The sequence below is a fragment of the Phocoena sinus genome, chromosome 10 (assembly GCF_008692025.1).
Source record: "Phocoena sinus isolate mPhoSin1 chromosome 10, mPhoSin1.pri, whole genome shotgun sequence".
NCBI lineage: Eukaryota > Metazoa > Chordata > Mammalia > Artiodactyla > Phocoenidae > Phocoena > Phocoena sinus.
In genome coordinates this window covers 89,996,390-90,018,137 of record NC_045772.1, presented here as the reverse complement: position 1 = coordinate 90,018,137, position 21,748 = coordinate 89,996,390, and the positions used below count along the sequence as shown (strand labels likewise).

Below are 21,748 nucleotides of genomic sequence, written 5' to 3'. Positions count from 1 at the left end.
AGTTTTATTTTCCCCATAAAAGTAAATAGCAACAAACTACCTAGCTCAGAGATCCTAAATATAATATTTGGAGAATGCACCTGAGGTACTTTGCTTATGATTTACCTTTTGAAAGTAAATGTCCTCACACACTTTTCTTTTCCTTTTTCATAGTATGCTTTCCAGATATCATCTTAGATTTTGCCCATTAAGTGCAATCAAATAGTGTAATACCCCTTTTATTAAAAACATAAATCCGAATATTAAAGAAATGAATGAAAGAATCCAGCAGATATTTATTAAGCAAGATGAAAGTGAAATTACAAACACAGGTCAGCTTTTAAACTCAGCCAGCACTCTAGTGGAGTGGAAGTGCCTGGTCCTTCATCATAGGCAGCCTATATGAGATGCGTGTTGGAAAGGGAGCTTTCGCTGCTTGTGAAATCAATGCTCCATCGGAGATGTTCTACTGGAGGCTTCAGATAACAAGCTAAGTGACGTCAGGGCTACACAACACAAAGGGGAAAGTTGACAACAATTCAGGGACTTTGAGTAGTCAAGACAATTAGCTTAGTACTTCAGTCAAAAATGCTACTATTTATGGGCAATTAGCTGTAAAATGCCCTATTTCTGTCTTGTTCCACCATTTTATGGAGATTAAAGATAATCTAAGGAGATTAAGGCCTTAATCTTTAATCCAGGTGAGTAATTTTGTTTGTAGTAAAAAGCATAAGAATTAATTCCCAAAGGATTAAGCAAAAGACCTTGTTGGTCTTTGGGTGGCAGGGATAATTGAACAGCTTCAAGAAGCTGAGAGAAATTTGGTCCCAATTTACAAGAATTTTGACATATTGATAAGCATATGCAAAACCATTGAAATCTAAAAAAGATGATGCAGAAAGATACTGACAATTACATTTTTACATCCACATGAATTTCAAACAACTCTTAATGGGGATTAGCAGGGATGTGCTAGGAAAACCACTTCTTACATATCTCCCCCACCTTCCACCCATTTGTTCTGTTTTGCTTTTTTTTGGTTTTGGCTATGCAAGTCTTTTCATGAAATAAATGTAAGGCTCAAAGGCTAAAATAATATCAATAGTTATTTTGTGGGCCTCAAACTGTTATTTTTGAAACTCTCTTTTGGGGGTATATCTCAAATTTGGAGGACATGTGACTTGAACACTCAACCATGAAGCATCTGTAAAAATACATATCGTTCACTTTTCACAGAACCGTTTTCTTAAAAATGAGAGGCAATATCCAGATTCACATGCATGTTCACAGTAAAGCTTTGTTTGAAAACAACTCAAATCCACACCAGCATGTTTTTTCAGTTTAATATGTTGGCCCCAAACCAAGAATTCAGGTATCACATTTAATTTTTATCTGCAATGCATATTCGGCAGGACAACGTATGTATGCAAGTAACACTGGGAAATATTGTTTCCTATACAAGTGATCAAGAAAAAAGAAGAAAAGAAAAAAGAAAGCCCACAGCACTAAAAGTTGCTCTAGTAAAAATATGCTTCATTGTGCCTGTTGAGGAATCAGATCTGCTGAAAAGTAGTTTTGAGTACAGGGAACAGAAGCAATGAAGCAAAGTGTGAGCAACCCCAAAGAAGGGAACACAGTCGCAACTTTATTTCCTTAATTGTAATTGAAATAATCAGTCTCCAAAATTTTTGTTTCTAGAAAGCTTTCTTTTTTATCTGCTATCATGTAGATAAGGGAATAATCTTTCACCTTTAAAAAATGGAATGACAGATTTCAGCCCAAGTGTGATAAATTCTGAGTGGGTAATTACTTAGAGAAAGCAATGAGAGTAAGACACATCAAACTTTTAAAGTGTTCACTTTTGAACATTAAAATAAGTGGCAGGTAAATACAGAAAAATATATAATCACCAGTTCTCAGCTTTTTATCAATCCCTTTGTTTCTCTTCTTCTAGAAGATTCTGTGAGCACTATGTTGCTCTGATCAAAAGTGACTTCACTCCTCAAATATGATCATAGATGCAACGTGCATTATCATGGTTTCAGTAGATCCGCATTCAAAACCTTTTGGTGCCAGAAATGTATCAAATCATAAAGTTATTATACGCTTACCTCTTATGGAGAGATCTGGGCAAAATTTGTACAAGAAATTTATCATTTTAAAATTATCTCATAATTGTGGTAACACTTTTTTAAAGTAACCCTTTGGAAAATTTTTACATGATACCCAAAGGCACTAGCTCACATAAGCGGTGAATGGCTAAAGGAAACAAAACAAAGCCATTTATTAGGTAAAGAGCACACACAAAAAAAGGGTATTAAAAGGATAACTGTTAAGCTTTAAAGTTATTCTAAAAATGGCACTTTTCACGTTGGTAAAAAATGAAAGTGCTTTAAGATGAAATTTTTATGCATTTTTTTAAAGCTGATCTTTAACCCCCTGAAAATAGGGGGTAATAATGAGAACACTGATAGACTCTAAATCATTGTGGCAATAAGTGGATGTTGCTAAAACGCTTTGTGTGTCCTTCTTTTTCAGTATTTTTAATGTTGATAGACTTGCTTTATATGTGTATCATTAGTGAGATTTGCTCTTCAATTCTTTACTAGAAAGTTACAGCTCATTTAAAATAGCTGGTAGATACAGAAAGCATAAATATACCGTAAGTTTAAACACTGATTGTACTAAATGCAACAATACAAAGAAGCAAACAGAACACAAATGGTAACACAATAAAACTGTATTACATTTGTGCTTCAAATATTACAATACATTATATACAATAGTCCAAAATAAACATCTCATGCCAAGTGACACAAAAAAACAAATAGCAAGCAAAAAAATCCAGCAATATGTACATTACTTTTTTCTCTTATAATAAACATTCAACTCTGAACTGGGGCAATTTCACTACATACAGATGCAGTCCGCCTTTTATTCCATATAACCATCCTGCTTTCCTATATCTACGCTATTCAGTTGGTTCCTGTGTCAATTCTTATATACACGTGGAGCAAAAAAGATAAAAGAATGGAGTGCTTTGTATTCTTAATGGGGTGATGTTGATAGATCAGCGAACCTGGGGTGCATAACCTTCTTTCATTAAACCTTCCTCGTAGTCCGTCTGGCAAAGGATCATGTTATTCTTTAGGAAAAATTTGTCTCCAACACAAAATCTGAAAATATTTACAAAAATAAAATGGTTAAGATGACTTCACTCAGATCTATAGATTTGAAGATTTCTTTTCCTAATCATCATTTCATTATTTCAATTTATGGTAATTCCCTGAGTTTGAAAGTTTGGCTTAGAAAGTTGCCTTGTTGTCAAAATTAAACCATTCTGGTCATTTAAGGAAATGCTACACACAAAATTTGAAATCCTACTTTTATATGTAAAACTCATAAGAACATTGAGGAAAACACCTTGGGCAGCAAAGGTGATTTTTTTTTTTTTTTACCATATTGGAAAGAAAAAAAGAACTGATCTATATTTACATTCATTAAAACAATGATAATAATATTTCACGGCAGTGATTATGGACGCTTTCATCATTCCCCTTTTATCCATTTTATAAAAAAAGTAAAAGGCATTAAAATGAATCAAATGATTAGAAAATAGCCCATTTTAGAGCTTCTCACTTAAAGCTTCCTTTTACTCTGTTATTAAAATGTGATTAAATTCTCGTAATTTGGAAGTAATTGTTCTGAAGTGAAAGTTATTTTAGCATCAGACTCAGATGCTGGGCCATATTCCTTTGTCTGTGGCAAGTTCACCAACTATGAAGTAGTAAATGTATTTCTTAGAGTACTTCCAATTAAACCAAAAGGAGTAACCTGATGAACTTCTTAATATTGATATGATAAATAAACTAGTTTCCAGTAGCTAATTATGTATTTTATTCTATAAAGCATTGTTTAATGTGCAAGATTGTAATGTTTTTAATAAGTCCTCTTTTTGTATAATTTCCCAGTGGTGACACTTTGGACACAATTAAGGTCAGAAAAAATGCTTGTGCTGTTTCCGGTACATTTAACAATAAAGTAACTCTGGGGAGATTTGTATATATTTTTAATTGTAACAATTTAACCTTCAAACAGCAGTGTCTGGTAGAGTTGACCCAGTAAAACTACTTGTAATTATATAAGTTGACCTCACTGACCTTTGATAGTAGTCTCTCTTTATCAGATAGTCAATCTCAAATGATGTTCAAGCAGAAATCTTAGTGGATAGATTAAATTGTGTCATGAAAGCCACCCTTTAATGTTTTGTGAAGTTGAAGGTTTAAATGAGGAGCAGTTGGGCTGATTTACATTTGCAAAGATTGGAATGCTAGACAAACAGCGAACCTATTTATTTTCCAACTGGGTAGCTTTGGAAATTTATCCTTATTCTAGCTAAGTAGATAGAGGGGAAAATAGTGTAATAAAAAAAGTAGTTTGAAAAGAATTAGCTTTCCTCTTAAAGGAAGATTGGTCTGTTTATTTGTGGAATTTACTTTTTTTTCCCCAGGATTACTGCCTGCTGATGATGCTGATTGAAAGTACAGACTACGCCCTGATCTTGAAATCCTGCAGTTGTTTGTGGTCAAGACTATTGGATACAATGAACATTCAAGTTTGGACTTTAAGTATATCTTCTTTTTATTAGTTGCAAACTATAAACTTGAAATATTGTGCTTAAAAAGTAGTGTTTGAATAAACCAGTTTTTGTAGATTATCCTGATCATTAAGATATGTTGAATAAAAGGAAATATTTCTTTTGTTGGGCAGGGGTAAGTAGCCAAATTAGATACTTAACTTTTATGTGAGATTATATAAAGTAGCATGCAGAATATATTTGATTACTGTTCACATTTTTCACTTTATATTAATGTTGAAATTAATTTGAACTGACTAATAAGCTAATAATAAAATATCCATCAAAAATAAATAATTTTAATAAAATACTCTTGTGTTCCAGCTGATGTTATTGAATCTTATTTTCCCCTAAAAACTGACTAAACTGGAAGTACTTTTTCAACTCCATACTGTCTAAAATTTTGCTTTAATTTGTTAACAAGCCTCCAAATTCTATTTGCTATCAAATAAAAATGTGTTTTGTTTTTGTTTTTTTTTGTCATGTTGTGTCATGTCATCCTTACCTTCAGGGGCCTTGAAATTTAGGTAATTTCTATTTGTAGATTAATACAATCGGAGTAATTATAGTGAGAAAAGCACTGAGCCAAGAGCCTGGGGATTTGGTCCTGAGTCCTGTGGCTCTCACCTACTCAATGCAAGATATAGGGTGTATTTCATACTCTCTCTGAGTCAGTTCTCTGTGGGTAAGATAAAACAACTACATCACTGGATGGTAGGAATGTTAAAATAAGAAGTATATGAAAGGCAGAGAGACATTTGCAATGAATAGGGTTCAAATTCCAACCTTCCATTCACAATATTGAAAATGAAACTTCAGGATTTTTATCTTTAACATCAGTAAGTTGGCAGTAAAGAGTAGAATTGTAATATGTAAAGCCTTCCCTCAATGTTTGGAATGTAGGTAATTAAAATAATCACCTTTTATAAATTACTTACCATGTGCTAAGGCTAAGCATGTATATACAGTGATCACATTTATTCCTTAAATCCAACTGAGAAAGTAAATATTAACATTGCCTTTTTCAGATGAAAAACCTAACACTTCCAGAATTTTAAAAACCTGCCCAAGGTTCCATAGCTAGAATGTGTATGGTAGAGGAAGGAAAAGCACCCTGGTCTCTTTGGATTCAAGATCCATGCTTTTACAATTCACAATAGCCAAGACATGGAAATCTAACTGTGCTTTCACAGATGAATGGATAAAGAAGATGTGGTGCATACACACACACACACACACACACACACACACACACACACACACACACACAGTGGAATACTACTCAGCCACAAAAAGAATGGAATAATGCCATTTGCAGCAATATGGATGGATGTAAGAGATTTCTTTTTAATTTTTTGTTCATTATGGATTTTTTTTGCATCAATTTTTTAATTAATTAATTTTGGCTATGCCGCATGGCCTGTGGGATCTTAGTTCCCTGCCCAGGGATCAAACCTGTGCCCCCAGCAGAGGAAGCATGGAGTCTTAACCACTGGACTGCCAGGGAAGTCCCGAAAGATTTTCATACTAAGGGAAGTACGTCTAAAAGAGAAAGACAAATACCATATGATATCACTTACATGTGGAATCTAAAATGTGACACAAATGAACTTATCTACGAAACAGAAACAGATTCACAGACATAGAGAACAGACTTGTGGTTCCCAAGGAGGAGGGAGGGGTAGGGAGGGATGGATTGGGAGTTTGGGATTAGCAGGTGCAAACTATTATATATACAATGGATAAACAACAAGGTCCTACTGTATAGCACAGGGAAACATATTCAGTATCCTGTGATAAACCATAATGAAAAAGAATATAAGAAAGAATATATATATAGTATAACTGAATCACTCCGCTGTACAGCAGAAATCAACACATTGCAAATCAACTATACTTCAATTTAAAAAAAACAAATAAATGACTGAAAGCAATTAAAAAAAATCCATGCTTCTACCTGGAGGCGGTAAAGCATGAGGCTATGAAGTTATATAGGTTTTTTGTATTATTATTGCTTCTTTACATAGCTTTTCAAAAGAGAGCCTATTATTCAATGAGATGTTTGCAATATAAATGGAATTCATCTAAAATATTCCTACCTGAGATATGTTGATACTAATATGTTGTCAACTGGATAAAGTACCTTTTATGTGCATATCAATTTATACTTAAAGGTCAAAATGAAACAGAACATAGGTGAGGAATGTCACACACATATAACTTAACAAAACAGCTTTGAAAGCTATAGTTAAGAACAGATTATGATTGTTTTGCAATTAGGATTGATATCTTCCTTTAAAATGTCCTATATATAAACATGAAGAAATTAGAGGAATAGCAATGCAGATATCGGACACCTAACAAAATGATCTATAACTGTGATTTTGTAAGAAAGGCTAATTTCCAATGTTCTATAACCAGGTCCTGATGAGATTTAGCATTTCAGAAAAGTATTATAAAAATAGTGATGGCCAGAGGATAGCGTATGTATATATAGTAATAGGTCGGGCTAAAATTCTTGAAAATAAACTGATAATCTTCCTTATAAATTAATCTTAATCGCTTGTGATATAGTCAGTTCAATTAATTCTGCCATCATTAAAAAAATATGTTAAGGAATAAAAAGATGCCCAATCAGATTATTAAGCCACCTAATCTAAATGTTTTAGAATTAATCATAGATTTAATTTCCAGATATTTTGGAGTAACTCTAGTTGAATTCATACGGTCTTAGAGACTTGAAAAGTACAGACAATAATTAAGAAACCATCACTATCAAATACGGGGCTTAGAGTAGTTTTGAGCAGGTTATCAAATGCCTCTGCTAGGAAGCTTTCATTTGTGATATCCTCTTTAAGAATGAAAATGTTAACTTAGTCATCTTATTTTTCTAACATTAGTGACTGCCTATTATAATTAATTTCCATTTCCACAGCACTTTAAAAAGAAAGGGGATCCATTCCATATTTCCAATGTCTCTACTGTTCTATTTAGCATCCTCAGTTACTAAAAGATGGAGATTTTGATACTGTACTGTGTTTTCAGTAAGAAGTGCAGGTTATATACTCATTGTACACCTGTGAACAAATTTACTGTCTTTTCCCAGTGACAGCCCAGTTGTCATCACACAATGCATTCCGAACAATCTTTTCTGTACCAAGTTTCACTACCCACGCCACAAATCCTATTATCAATTATTTAGCATCTACCTTTTTTTAACTCCACTATATCTACTCCCATTTATACCCACTTTGTCAGAAAAGCAAATCTTCTTCTCGAAACAGGTCAGGGTCCTCATACTGACTCTGAATCCAGAGATTAAATCCAGACTGCCTGTGTTCAAATTTTGAATCTACCCTTTTCTATCTGTGTAATCTTGGGCAAGTTATTTAAATTTTCTACACTTCAGTTTCCTCACCTGTAAAATGAGGCTAATAATAGTACCTACTTCTGGGTTATTTTGAGTATTAAATGAGTTAGCACATGTAAAACAGAACAATGTCTGGTGTGTGATCAGCACTGTATAAAAATATGCTCTCATGATTATTTGCTAACAATAATCTTCTCACCTTTGCTTAGCTATTCCCTAGCCAGGGATATTTCTCCCTTTTTTCCATCTACGTAAATTCTAAAAATTCTTTCTTTAAGGGAATATAGGAGTACGGGAGTAAGAGGTACAAACTATTAGGTATAAAATAAGCTATACGGATATACTGTACAACACGGGGAACATAGCCAATGTTTTACAATAACTATAAATGGAGTAGAACCTTTAAAAGTTGTGGATATTGTACCCCTGTAACATATAATATTGTACAGCAACTGTACTTCAATCAATCAATCAATCAATCAAAATTCTGTAGTTTCCATTCCCTCCATCAGTATTCCCTGACCCCGTCAACTTATTCTGATCTTTCCCAAAGCACTTATTTATTGGTGTATCATTTACTTTGGCATTTCAAATTTTCTCATGAATGTGTAACAGGTTTCCCACTCTGGGCAGCAGTGCTGAGGTAAATGACCATGAGTAAATTTTCTTTTGAACCCTCTGAAATACCACCGTAACCTGTACTACCACTTGAAGTGGGTGGGCCACAAATGTTGGTGAAGAAAGACTTATTCTAGAACTGAATAGCCTTAAAGAACAAAGATACTTTTGACGAATAATTTAAATTTGGACTCATGTTGACTTTAGTCCACTGATTTCCTACCTTTACAATTTCCTCTCTCTACCCCATATTCCTCCACGTCCCTACAAAACTCCCTCTCTAATCTCTGAGCACACTGAGCCACTTTTCATTTCCGGAACACATTACTTGCTTTCACACCTCCATGCCTTGCCTGCTTCTCCATCTGTCTGGAAAATCCTTTCTTCACTGCACCCAGCCTTCTTCACTTCCTCCACGCCCCCACCAGACACACTTCCTATATCCTAACCAGTCCTAGAGAGTCCTTTAACACCCAGGACATCAACCCTTTGGTGCTTTCTTAAGACTTCAAGAAGCACAGACCTCTCTTCCCTCAGTATAGATCTGTTTAGCATTGATTACATTCTTCTCTTCTGTGAGTCTTTGATGTCATGTCTCTCCCTAAACTCTAGATACCCCTAAGAGAGAAACTGGATTTTATTCACCTCTGTTTCCACAGAGCCTAGCACAGTGCTTTTTTTCTTTAATGTTACACAGTTCTACATATTTGAGGCAATTTCATTACAAACAAGCATTTTTCCCCTTCTCTTATAAAACCATCATTTAGTTTCCTAGAATTTTCTAAGGGGGGGGGGTTTTACTCATCTTTAAGAAATTAACCTATTACTCAGAATTTTCCAATTCTGAATGAGATTCATGTTATCATACAAGATGTTCAAAATAACCTTCTTCAGGTCCTTTCAAAATAGATGAACTTTTAGATTTTAATTCAGGATTCACATTTTTAGCCTTACCCTTTTAAAAAGGACAGAGAAGATCACCCATCTTGAAAGTTCATTGTTACTACCATCTTTTTTAAACATTCAGAAATGCTTTAGAACTTAACGATATTGTGATTAAAAGTTAAGATGAAATGACTTGCTAAATAAAATTATAAGCATTTATAAAATCATAATTTCAGGGGTCAAGAAAGTTTGCTTAAGGGAAAGTGCCTGTAAATTACCTATTGGCCTTGTGTGTCACTTGAAAAGGTGCAATACTAAGACAATGATTTGGCTACTATGAGTAGAGGCTCCTGAGGCAGATGGCTTTATTGGAGAGATTTCCCAAGCAGACGCCAAAGGATAAGGAGAGTCTCCTATATTGAAAACTTCTGGATTCAGAGTAACAAAATGTGTCTGCTTTGCTTGACTGATGAAGATTAGCTGACTTCTTGCATTAAAGAAGTTTGTCTTGTAGAGACGGAAGTGACAAGACAATAACTAAGTGTTAATTGTGCATAACCAGCACTAAAGATATTCAGTCCCATTATGGCATGTAATAAATGAAGCGCACACAGAAATATATTAGGTACTTTAATAATGATACTAGAACAGTATTCTGCAGCAATAAGAATGTGAACAGTTTTAGAGTCAAAATTTAGGAGTGTTTGTCTTACTTGACTGAGTTCCACTGAGGAGACAGACGTAATTGTGAATGCAGCTTTTTATTTCAATGGTGAGATAAAATTGATATACGATTTGTAAATAGCATCAACAACCTACAATTACTTTGCATCATAATAGAATTCAGGCTGGGTTTAGCACCTGAGTGATGTTTTAATTTTCTGTGTAGAACACGGATAAAATAGGTAAGCCTGCCCTAATAGAAAAATGGACAAAAGGAATAAACAGGCAGTTCCCTAATAGGAGAAATATCAAAGCGTCACTAGTAATCAAATAAATGCTAATTAAAAATGATAATGAGATACCATCTTTCATCCCTCAAGGTGACAAGGATTTCTTTTAAAATAATAATTCCCAGTGTTGGAACTTATGTGAGGGAATGCATTGTTTTTTCTTTTCTGGTGTGAGAATAATTGGTATAACTTTTCCAGAGAGCATTTTGGCAATATATAATGTAAGCCTTTAAACTGTTATATGGTTCGTCTAATTAACTATGCTCCTGTGAATTTAGCCTGACACAGATTTGAGTATTTGTTTATAAAGTCCGCATTAGATTGATAATACTGATGCTATAAAAACTTGAAGAAACAACCTACACATCTGATGACAGAAGACTGATTTAGCAATGTATGAAGCTTTATCCATAAAACTGAACACAAGAAAGCTTAAAATGTCATAAAAGAATTTTTAAAGGCAGGGAAAAATGTACACTATATTAATGAAAATGTCCAAGTGACAAACATTAGGATTCTTCCTTGTTACTTTCCTTTAAGATGCTTAAATGTGGTTATAATATAAAGTATATGCTATATATCATTTGCCACATATGCATAGAAAAATGTATGGCTAGCCACATACCAAAATATTAAAACAATTTCTTTTAGAACAGTGAGACATGGGACAATGTTATTCTTTATCCCTTTCTATTTTCTAAATTTTCCTCTATAAGTATGTAATTGTTTATAAGTAGAAAAGCAGTAAATGTTATTGTTGCACAAAGATAACTCTATTGTTAGTGAATGCTATTAGTGGATGAAATGTGGTAAGTAAACAAAAATATTCTAAATTTACTACTAATATACCTTTAAAACATATACACATAGAGGCTCATGCATATTAATGAGTCTGTAAGGATGTGTGGACATTTGTGTTTTTGTATTCATATCCTTACAATAAAAAATATGTGCATTTGATAATTTACTTTTGGTTAAGTGTCACTACAGACTGAATCAACCTACTTTGATTCCAAACATCTATTGGGAAGACTCAAGATGTTGCAAGATGACTTCTTGAATTATTTCCTGGGTAAATTATACATTGTAAGGTATACAAGGCCAGATTCTGAATATCTACATTTAGCAGGAGATATCTTAAGTAAAAACCAAGTTAGTGAAATATTATGTGGTAAAAGTAAATTATAAATATCAAGGTAAAAGAACTAAATTTTGAGAACCTATTGTGTTCCTGGTACTTATAAATTCTTTCATTTAATTTTCAAAATCTGCAGGATAATCGTTAGTGTCTCCATTTTAAGGATGTGCCAACCAAACTCAGAGAAATTAAGTGACTTACGCAAGACTGCACAGCTAGCATATGGTGGGGATGGAATCTGAATCCAGTTCTCACCGTAAACATCATACTCTTTCTACTACTCTATAGCGCCTCGTAAGAAGATACTGCATTTAACGGTAAAATGGCCAATTAGAGTAACTGAGAACTTGACAAAACTAATATTTACTGAATATTTTCCATGTTCAGGTGTTTTCACACCTGTGCTGAATTTATTTTCATTAAAATCCATCAAGTGCAATAATTTTTGAAATGTATTTTAATGATATGTATATTTTAATATTCTAACATCCTCTGCATTTCTTATGTAAAACCGGTATGGTAGTATATAGCTCACACTAGAATTAAAAGTTATTATTTTTACTTTGGAAAAATGGAAGGAAGTCATAATACTTTGAGATGAGAGAGTTCTCTGAAATTGACTAATCCAGCTCCCTTATGTTATAAAGGAGAAAACTGAGGTCCAGAGAACTAAAATAGCTGGTTTATGCTCACACATCTTGTTAGGGAGAGTCCAGACTGGAATTCACGTTTCTAGATTCCCTGTGCAATACTCTCTCCATCGTCCAATGCTGCCTCTCTGATGCTGATAATTGTATCCAACCTTGCTCCCAAAGAGATTTGAAGCAACTTGAAAAGTACACATATAACAAGGTTAAAATTCAAGGTAAGAAATCAAGAGATAGGGCAACTGTAAGTATGAAAAATAAGATGAATACACACTGCCTGCCACAAATTCCTGTGTATTTTCCTCAGTGTAAATTTGTTTGCTCACAGAAGTAGTACTAAAAGTAAACATACTTTAAACTTGCTTTTTAAAAGACAGAAAAACTATAAAGAATGAATAAGAAGAGAAAGTCTTCTATAAAGTTTTCATATATCTTACTGTTCATTTCCTATCACATCCTGTTCTATGATGCAGTTCTTTGGGGTAGAAGGGTAGTCTTGCGACCCTTCTCCTTCTCAGTGATATGTTTCTGGCCCTCAATGAATGGTTGCAGGAAACAAAAATGCTGAGATAAGTTGCTTTAAGTAAAGTGTACTAAAATAATTCCTGCCTATTAAATACATAGCCAGCAAAGAGAGATTTACTGTTTTTTGCAGAATGAAATCTGCTTACCTCTGATTACAAAGCTGACACGCAAAGCAGTCGAGGTGGTAAACGTTGTCCTTGGCGCGCATCACCATCTCAAAGGCAGGGATGAGCTTGCTACAAGCAGCACAGTTTCCCGTTACACCGAAGAGCCTAGAACAATAAACATTTTTGTCAAACTCTTCCAGGGAAATCTGATTTGGTAACCAGAGAAGACGCTAATAACACCCTATAAGGCTATCAATACACAATGCCTTATGATGTACACAAGTGAGTTTTATCCTAGGTGTATACATAAATAGTCTTTGGTGATACATACTCAGTTGACCTTCCTTGATGAAAATCACATCTTGTTTGAGAGGAAAAGGAAAAGACAAATACATTAGGAAGCTTACATAACTGCATACAAACAGAAGTCAAAAGGGGTGAATTCACAGCAAAAATCTTCTACTTGTTAAAATATAAAAGCAATGTAACTTTGATCTCAGTGCCACATATTAAACACTTTAGTTGGAAAAGAAACCCATTTGAATGACTCACTATTTTCTGATACCTAGTTACTAAAAGCTTTGCCATTATTATTAAAAGAAATTTATGAACCAGCCATTTAAATAGTCAAAAAACATTAGAGGTGCATGTACCTCATGGCCCTATACCATAGTTATAGCTATGATTATGTTATTTGGGTAGCACATTAAAATAAATGAGGCTGTAAACTATATATAGCTAGACCAGGAATTGAAATAGAATATACTGTAAGAGCCACAGGAAAAAAGGTATTTCAAAAAGTCCTATTTGCTGTAGATTCCTGAAAATAGTTATTGTAATGACCTAAAAAACAGTACAAAATGAAATGTCTCTATAGCTCCATAATGGAAGGAAATAAAATATTTTATCCATTTGCACTGGCAATATTTAAACCAAGTTTCTTTAAAGTTGCTAATGGTGGTGACGAGTTATTATAAATAGTATTCCGTGCATACAAGTTAATGCATTTTTTAACTAGGAAGCAAACTAGATGAAAAACACCACATCTGCCAGTTTTCTTTTTTCTCCAGCATCAGGCTGACAGGAGAAAAATATAATGGCTCTCATGGGAAAGACCAAATTAAAAGCAGTTCTAAACTAATGAATTCAAAGGTGCTATGGAGAAAACTCATTTTAGTTATAAAAATGTACTTTAAAAAATCTTAGCCTTTCATTTTATTGAATTTAAGGATTACATACAAATGTGCTGAAGTTTCTCTACTTATCACTTTCTATATTCTCCAAAGATAGATCTTTGCTTAAGGCATGCATATTCATTTTCAAGTTTATAACTATTTCCTCTTACCAGGCTAATGACAATTGTCAGGAAGAGTTGTGAGAACAGCTTCTAAGTGTCTGGCAAAACGTGTAATAAATGTTTATGATTGTGTTTTTGTTAGATGGTCTCTTAAAGAACATAAGCACCTTGAGGGTACAAACTGTAGATGCTTTTAAACAGTTTGCTAGCATAATCTGGGCTCCTGATAAAAGTAAGCAAAAGGTTTATATGTTAGAAGACTAAATTCAAAATCATTACGCACTTCTTTTCCTGAAAGAATTTTAAAAACGTTTTAATAGTCTTATTTTAACAAATATAACTCTAATAACCTGTGTGTTCTCAGTTTACAGCCCCTACTTTGGAAAATAACTTTTCTGTAAAAAGAACTTCATTGAAAATGTACTATCTCCCATTTCCTCCTGCATCATTACAAATGAAACCACCACAAACGAAAGCTTTCATCCTATCCGTTTGTCGGCAGAATTTTCTCGTGCCTTCTAACACTTCACATTTACTTTTCTGCGAATTCACGTGATCAGGAGTCCCATCACTTATGTGGGCCGTTTGTTTCTTCTGTGCTCCTGTTTATTATTTTTGAGAAATAAGGAAATCTTAGAAGTTCTATACTCCATGCATATAGATGCACTTGTGCATATAAAATGTGGTTAGGATGAGAGAAAGCAGTTTTTAAGAATGACTCAGTTTGCTTATATCTAATAAACATACACATACACACACACACACACACAATGCCATTTTGAAATTCTGGACATAGTTTCCCCCAATTTCAATTGCTCTCGCTAGCTGAGCATTTATCAGCTACCTGATTAGAATTTGTTTCCACACAAACCATTGATCATCAGCCTATTACTAGGCAAATGACAGTTAATTACCCACTACATTAACCACTGGGACCTGAGACCTGCTTCTGCTGCCATCAGTCAACATGATAAATGTGGCAAGTTCAGTAATGCATGGCCAGCCCTGAGCTGCCTGCTATACTGCGAACAACCCTCAATCTCACTTCCAGGCCCAGGAAAATCTATGGCAATCTGCATAATTACAAGCTCTGGGTTAATAACAGACAAATGATTTGTTGCATCTAAACAAAGTCCTTGGAATGGTCCTGGTCTCTGGTGGCTGCCCGTACAGCTTGCTGCCACGAGTGTACTTTCCACTACGACGTGCACAAAACAGTCCTCTGACATTACAGCCTTCCAATTTGTTGCCCTCCAATTTATGGATTCTGCATATGTGATTTTTAATCATTAAAGGACTCTTGAAGCAATATTATCTTAATTATTCTCTGCTGTAACCAGGGAATTAGGCTTCAGATAAAATTTTCTTCTTCCACGCACTTTCCCTGCCTCGCTGGAGGGCTCCATCAGTTTCCATCTACACCTGGACTCTGAAATCCTAATGATGAATTATTGCGCCTTTCCCTAAGAGGGTGAACCTTACAAGGGAACATTTTACTGAACTGTCAGCTCACAGACTGAGTGCGGAGATGCGGAAATCTGATCTAATTTACTGCAAAACGATGCATTTGTTAGACTTTTTTCCTCAGTTTTGTCCAAGGATCAAGAGATCTTTCTATAGCCACGTTCACGTTCTCCTTTTTCTCTGTGGGACAAACCGAAGATTCTCTGGGGGCAGGAACCAAGTCTTTTTTTTTTTTTTTTTTTTTTTACAAAACGGGGTTTTCAAAATATATAATGGTATCCTTTGGTTTTCAAACATGCCATTTGGATTTTCAGGCAAAAAGAATTTTCAATATATATCAATTAAGTTGAAGGCATGCATAATCTTCATTGATCAGATTTTTTTCAAGTATGTCTAAGAAATATGCAGGAAGAGTCTCTTAATTATCTAATTCATTTAGATAATTCATAATCTGAGAAATTCTTGTAAACCCTTCCTCTCCATCCTCACTCCCAGACTCATTTATAAGGATGTTAAGAGGTATCCACTTTTCCATGTAAGCTAGAGATCTCTGTAATCTCTTGTTTATAGTGCTTACGCAATCTTAGTAAGTAGTATATTGAGACAAAGCTTTATTTAGAAAAGAAATTTCTCTGAAATTTACCTAAATTAATCAGAGTACCAGCTCATAAACTTATGGTAAGGGAAGAAAATAAGGTCACTGATCCATTTTGTTCATCTTAAGGTGTCCTGCAGATTATTAAAGCATGGCAGGGGTTAATTTGCCAATTTCTGGGATGGATTGTTCCCTACCATTTATGTTCATAATAGGCTTAAGCCATATGATCTTTACCTTGTTTCTGACACACTACCAAAAGTAGACCTACAGTATAAAAGGGGACAACTATCATCTATACAGTATCAGTGCGTATTACCATTTCAAGGAGTCCCAAAGGATGTTTCTATCCCTTTTCCATTCAATTTTCTTTTTCACTACCTGATACTGGCAATCTAAACACAGACACAAAGATAAAAACCAAACAGACAACTTTCTTAAGAACTCAGCCTATCTGTATGCTGTATAACACCTCCCACGTGGTAGTAAGCATGCATAGAGAACTACTTAATAATTCTTGTGTATGGGTGGCATAGCAAGAACTAAGACAAGACACATTTATATATTTTAAGGGTCCCCAGAAAATTTTGCATTTTTACTAAATGTTAAACAGCTTTTGCTACATAGTCATAAATCAAGTGAATTCTGTATGGGTTAGCATATATCCATTACTAAAGTTCCTGGGGGTGGAGGGTAGTGGTGGAGAAAAACTCAAGACATATAATCATTTAACATAGCAGTAATGAATATGGTTTACTACAGGCATCAGGGGAAAATGAGTGTTCATTGTAGTAGTGTCTTTTATTTCACAGCACCAGATGTTTCTATAGATTTTTTACCAGGTCAATGGCTCAAGTCACTAAATCAAATTCCCCCAAGCCAATGGAAAGCATAGTATTTGATGCAAATTAATTTATTATTTGGGGGAAAATGCAAAAATAAATATCACTGCAGTAAACTTTAATTTTGAACAAAGATCAAGCAACTCTCCTAGTATTCAAGCAACCCTCATTCAGTGACTTTAATACACAGGAATTTAAATAATGGTATATATTTTTTAAAATACTGAGGATAAGACTTGGTTTAGTTATCCTATGTGAAAAACCCTCCCTCTGCAGAATAACTAGAGATGAACAGAGAAAGGAAAGTTTAGTTTTCTAAGGATATGAGATTGTAATCAGTTGAAAAGATCTTTAATTTCTGACTGCCGGATGGGAAAGTTTTATTGAATATGTTCTGTGGGAAGGAATGGAACATTTTCACAGACTGAGAAAGGCAATTGCTTTTCTGTCTATTACAAATATACTTCTCATCTCCTTTTCTATTTCAGTCTTTTAAACTGAGGAATGCAGTGATAGAAAATGAAAACACTTTAAACATTCAATTCTCTTGTTTTAAACGGAAAAAAAGCTCACCCATTACAAGGCTGAAGAGAGTTGAACCTATTGTTCTCTCTCGTGTTGGGTTTTAGCCTGCACTCCACTGTCATAGAGATAAAGATAACGTGGGAGTGAAAAGAAGCAAAAAAGGAAACACTGAACATTTAAAAATATACCAAGGAAAATATAAGAAATGTTTAACATTAGTTTGAACTGTGTTTCTAATTGTTGCACAGTTAGGCTACTTAGCACATACTTTTAGAATACATTGGTTCATGCACATAGATGACTTTGAATTTTTCTGAAGTTAAGCTAAAAAAAAGCTTTAAAAGTTGACTATATTTTTTTGGGTGGGGGGCACGCCACACAGCATGCGGAATCTTAGTTCCCCGACCAGGTATCGAACCCATGCCCCCTTCAGTGGAAGCACAGAGTCTTAACCACTGGACCACCAGGGAAGTCCCCCAAATTGACCATATTAAAAAGGAACTAGATACATCTCCTGTTTAAAGGAGACTTACAGATTATTCCTTTCATAATTAAGCACTTTTATTCTATAAAATTAACTCTAATTTAGTGTATTAAGTTCAGCCTTGGTACAAGATAGTTTTTATTAACATAGGTAGATCATGACAAACAGGAACATAAAAGCCATTTGCTGAAAGTAATGTTTAATATATATATGAATATATACAGGTATAGTATATATGTATATTCTCTATATATGTTATATATATTCACATATACGTGTACAGTCTCTCTCTTTATATGATAATAGATATCTCTCTACATATCTATATATAGATATCTGTTCAGATGGATATATATATAGAGAGAAAACACACACACACACTCACCAGGTAGGTAGATATTACACAGAAAAAAGGGTTAATGGAAAAATTAAGTAAAACTTACTAAGTGCTTAACTATAATTTCAGTAAAAAACTACCAAAGGCCCACGCTATATAGTTGTATATTATGTGAAAATAAACAACTTGCTACCTGAAAATCCCAGAGACAACTTATGGTACAGACAGAAAGCTCAGGTTCAATGAACCCTTTGTGTTTTTTTTGGTTTTTTTTTTGCGGTACGCGGGCCTCTCACTGTTGTGGCCTCTCCCGTTGCGGAGCACAGGCTCCGGACGCGCAGGCTCAGCAGCCATGGCTCACGGGCCCAGCCGCTCCGCGCATGTGGGATCCTCCCGGATCGGGGCATGAACCTGTGTGCCCTGCATCGGCAGGCGGACTCTCAACCACTGCGCCACCAGGGAAGCCCAATGAACCCTTTTTAATGAAAGTGGATGCCTACTGTGTGCAAGGTACTTAGCGAGAGACTCTGAGATGAATATGGCTGGGCGTGTGCTGTCGAGGAACTAGTGAGGACAATACCAGGACAGCAGGTGAGGGTGCTCTGCAATCAGGACAGGATGGCAGTCACTCTGTCAGCTGTACTGAAGAGCCAGGGGAGAGATGTCATTTGAAGCAGGGCTGGAATGACAGATATCATGTGAGAAGGCAGAGAACTGGTGGGAACTGAAAGTAGAGAATCTCAGGTGGAAGTTAGAGGGTAAGCAGAAGTCTGGAGATGGTCAAGGTCAGGGTTTATTTATGGTTAGTTTAAAAAAGGGCAGGGCTTCCCTGGTGGCGCAGTGGTTGAGAGTACGCCTGCTGACGCAGGGGACGCGGGTTTGTGCCCCGGTCTGGGAAGATCCCACATGCCACAGGGCGACTGGGCCCGTGAGCCATGGCCGCTGAGCCTGCGCGTCTGGGGCATGTGCTCTGCAACGGGAAAGGCCACAGCAGTGAGAGGCCCGCGTACCGCAAAAAAAAAAAAAAAAAAAAAAAAAAAAGTCAAATATGAGAGCGGTCTGTTAGGCTGAGGCTAGGTCAAGTAAGAAGAGAAGCCTGGAAGCCTGGATGGGTGACTCTGGCCTGGGTGACTGAGGGTTCATGTCTGGTGCAGCAGTATTTTCAGAGGATCCTCAGCATCTGTCTCTCACCCATGCTTCAGCAAAACTCCACTCTTCCTTGAATCAGACAGAATCGCCCTAGGCAGCGTGAGGCTGGGTGTTCAAACCAACACAGTGGGCTAATTCCTCAGCATCTGCCAACGACCAGTTGGATTTAGAGTATCAGCTCATGATCCAAACCATTCAAACAATGTGGTGAGGATAATAAAATTACAGGTAAACAGTTACCCCTGAAATAGGAAGGGAGAAGACTTTTTTTAAAAAGGGATTTAAAAAATATCTATTTATTTATTTATTTGTCTGTTCTGGGTTTCAGTTGCAGCGTGAGGGATCTAGTTCCCTGACCAGGGATGGAACCCGGGCCCCCTGCATTGGGAGTGCAGCGTCTTCACCGCTGGACCACCAGGGAAATCCTGGGAAGGGAGAAGACGTAAGTTTTTAGTTTTCGGACCTCTTGTGATCCTTACTTAGCACTATACTGGGAACGACAGAAAAATAAAGAGGAGTGCTAAATGTGAAGAAAGAGCTTTGGGTGGAAGCCATTGCCATCCATCTCTCTGGGTCTTGCATTTTAGGTAAAGGAAAGACCAAGGAAACAATCTAGGAAGACTTCGTTGCAGACTTGCAGAAGAACCAAGTCGAGTTCCATGAATGGCTGGTTAGGTGTCCCTGCCCTAAACAATCACAGGATCTAGTCCAGTTTGGGGACTGTGATACAAAATAGGTTGCTTTGAACTTTAGATAGTCCAGGAAAACAAAATAAAACAGCAATACCCTCCACGCCTATAGTATAGACTTCTAACTTCACCATCGAGCTGGTTCCTTCTTTACCTCCAATCAAGTCATCAGCCAAGCTAACTATACTTTCCCTCACTGTCTACAGCTATGCTGACCAACATGGTAACCAGCCGCCACATGTGGCTATTGACCACTTGGCGTGTGGCTAGTCTATATTGAGATGTGCTCTAAGTGTGACATACGCACCAAATTTCAACGTTTAGCATAGAAAATATTTCATGAATAATTTAAAAAATATTGAATACGTATTGAAATGATAATCTTTTGAATCCATTTGGTTAAAAAAATATGTTTTTAAAATTATTTTCACCTTTAAAAAACTTTCCTTTTAACAAGGCTACTAAAAAAGTTAAAATTAATACGTGGATCACATTATATTTCTATTGGACAGCGCTGGTCTACATCCTCAGCTTTCCTTGCACCCATGGATATACAAGGCTTAAAATAGTTAAATAAATGGAGAGATAGAATTTTCTAATTGAAATTCATCCTAGAAATCTCTCTGCCAGTGTTCTATGCCTAAGGTCAGAGATATTTTATTATTTTTTTTATGGAACTATAGTTGATTTACAATATTGTGTTAGCTTCAGGTGCACAGCAAAGTGATTCCATTATATGTATTTTTTTTTTTTGAAAAAGAATATATATATATTCTGAAAAAGATATATATATGTATTTTTTTTCAGATTCTTTTCCATTATAGGTTATTACAAGACATTGAATATGGTTCCCTGTGCTATACAGTAAATCCTTGCTGTAGGCCAGAGATATTTTATTCCAACTTAAAAGTAGGTACGCTAATAGTGTGAATTGTGATAGCGCACCCATAATCTGAAATAGAAGACAATGTCCCACCTATTTTTCCAGTTTTAGGCTTACTCAGTGTTAACTTCATTCTAAACTTATTTTCTTTTCCATGAAGGCAGCAACAGAATAACACGTAAAGAAAAATGAGCTGACGGCCTGTGCTACCTCCCCACCCTAGTGCTGCTATAAAGGGCAGGGGATACCCCATGTCTACGTACAGAAGCTTATACCCCTATTTAGTATCAGAACTAACCTAATAACCTAACCCTCCTTACCCAAATCTGGTCCTTTTCTCACTCTACTTCTCTGTTTTCATCTGTAAAAATCTGGCAAGAGGGCTTCCCTGGTGGCGCTGTGGTTGAGAGTCCGCCTGCCGATGCAGGGGACGCGGGTTCATGCCCCTGTCTGGGAAGATCCCACGTGCCGCAGGGCAGCTGGGCCCGTGAGCCATGGCCGCTGAGCCTGCGCGTCCGGAGCCTGTGCTCCGCAACGGGAGAGGCCACAACAGTGAGAGGCCCGCGTACCGCAAAAAAAAAAAAAAAAAAAAAAAAATCTGGCGAGAAGGGGTTGCACTGGACAA

At 35.7% G+C, this 21,748-nt stretch overlaps 1 protein-coding gene across 6 annotated transcripts in view; it reads right to left on the bottom strand.

The window, feature by feature from the left end:
• Nucleotides 1-202: 202 nt before the first annotated feature.
• The window catches only part of LMO3 (LIM domain only 3), a 62,739-nt gene continuing 41,193 nt past the window's right edge, over nt 203-21,748 (bottom strand). For all 6 annotated transcript variants that reach the window (XM_032645826.1, XM_032645827.1, XM_032645829.1 and 3 more), the window contains 2 exons: nt 12,898-13,023; nt 203-3,155 (listed from right to left, as the gene is read on the bottom strand). In XM_032645826.1, coding sequence (XP_032501717.1) covers nt 3,050-3,155; nt 12,898-13,023 — 232 coding nt within the window. In that variant the 3' untranslated portion in view covers nt 203-3,049. The remainder of the gene's footprint in view (nt 3,156-12,897; nt 13,024-21,748) is intronic.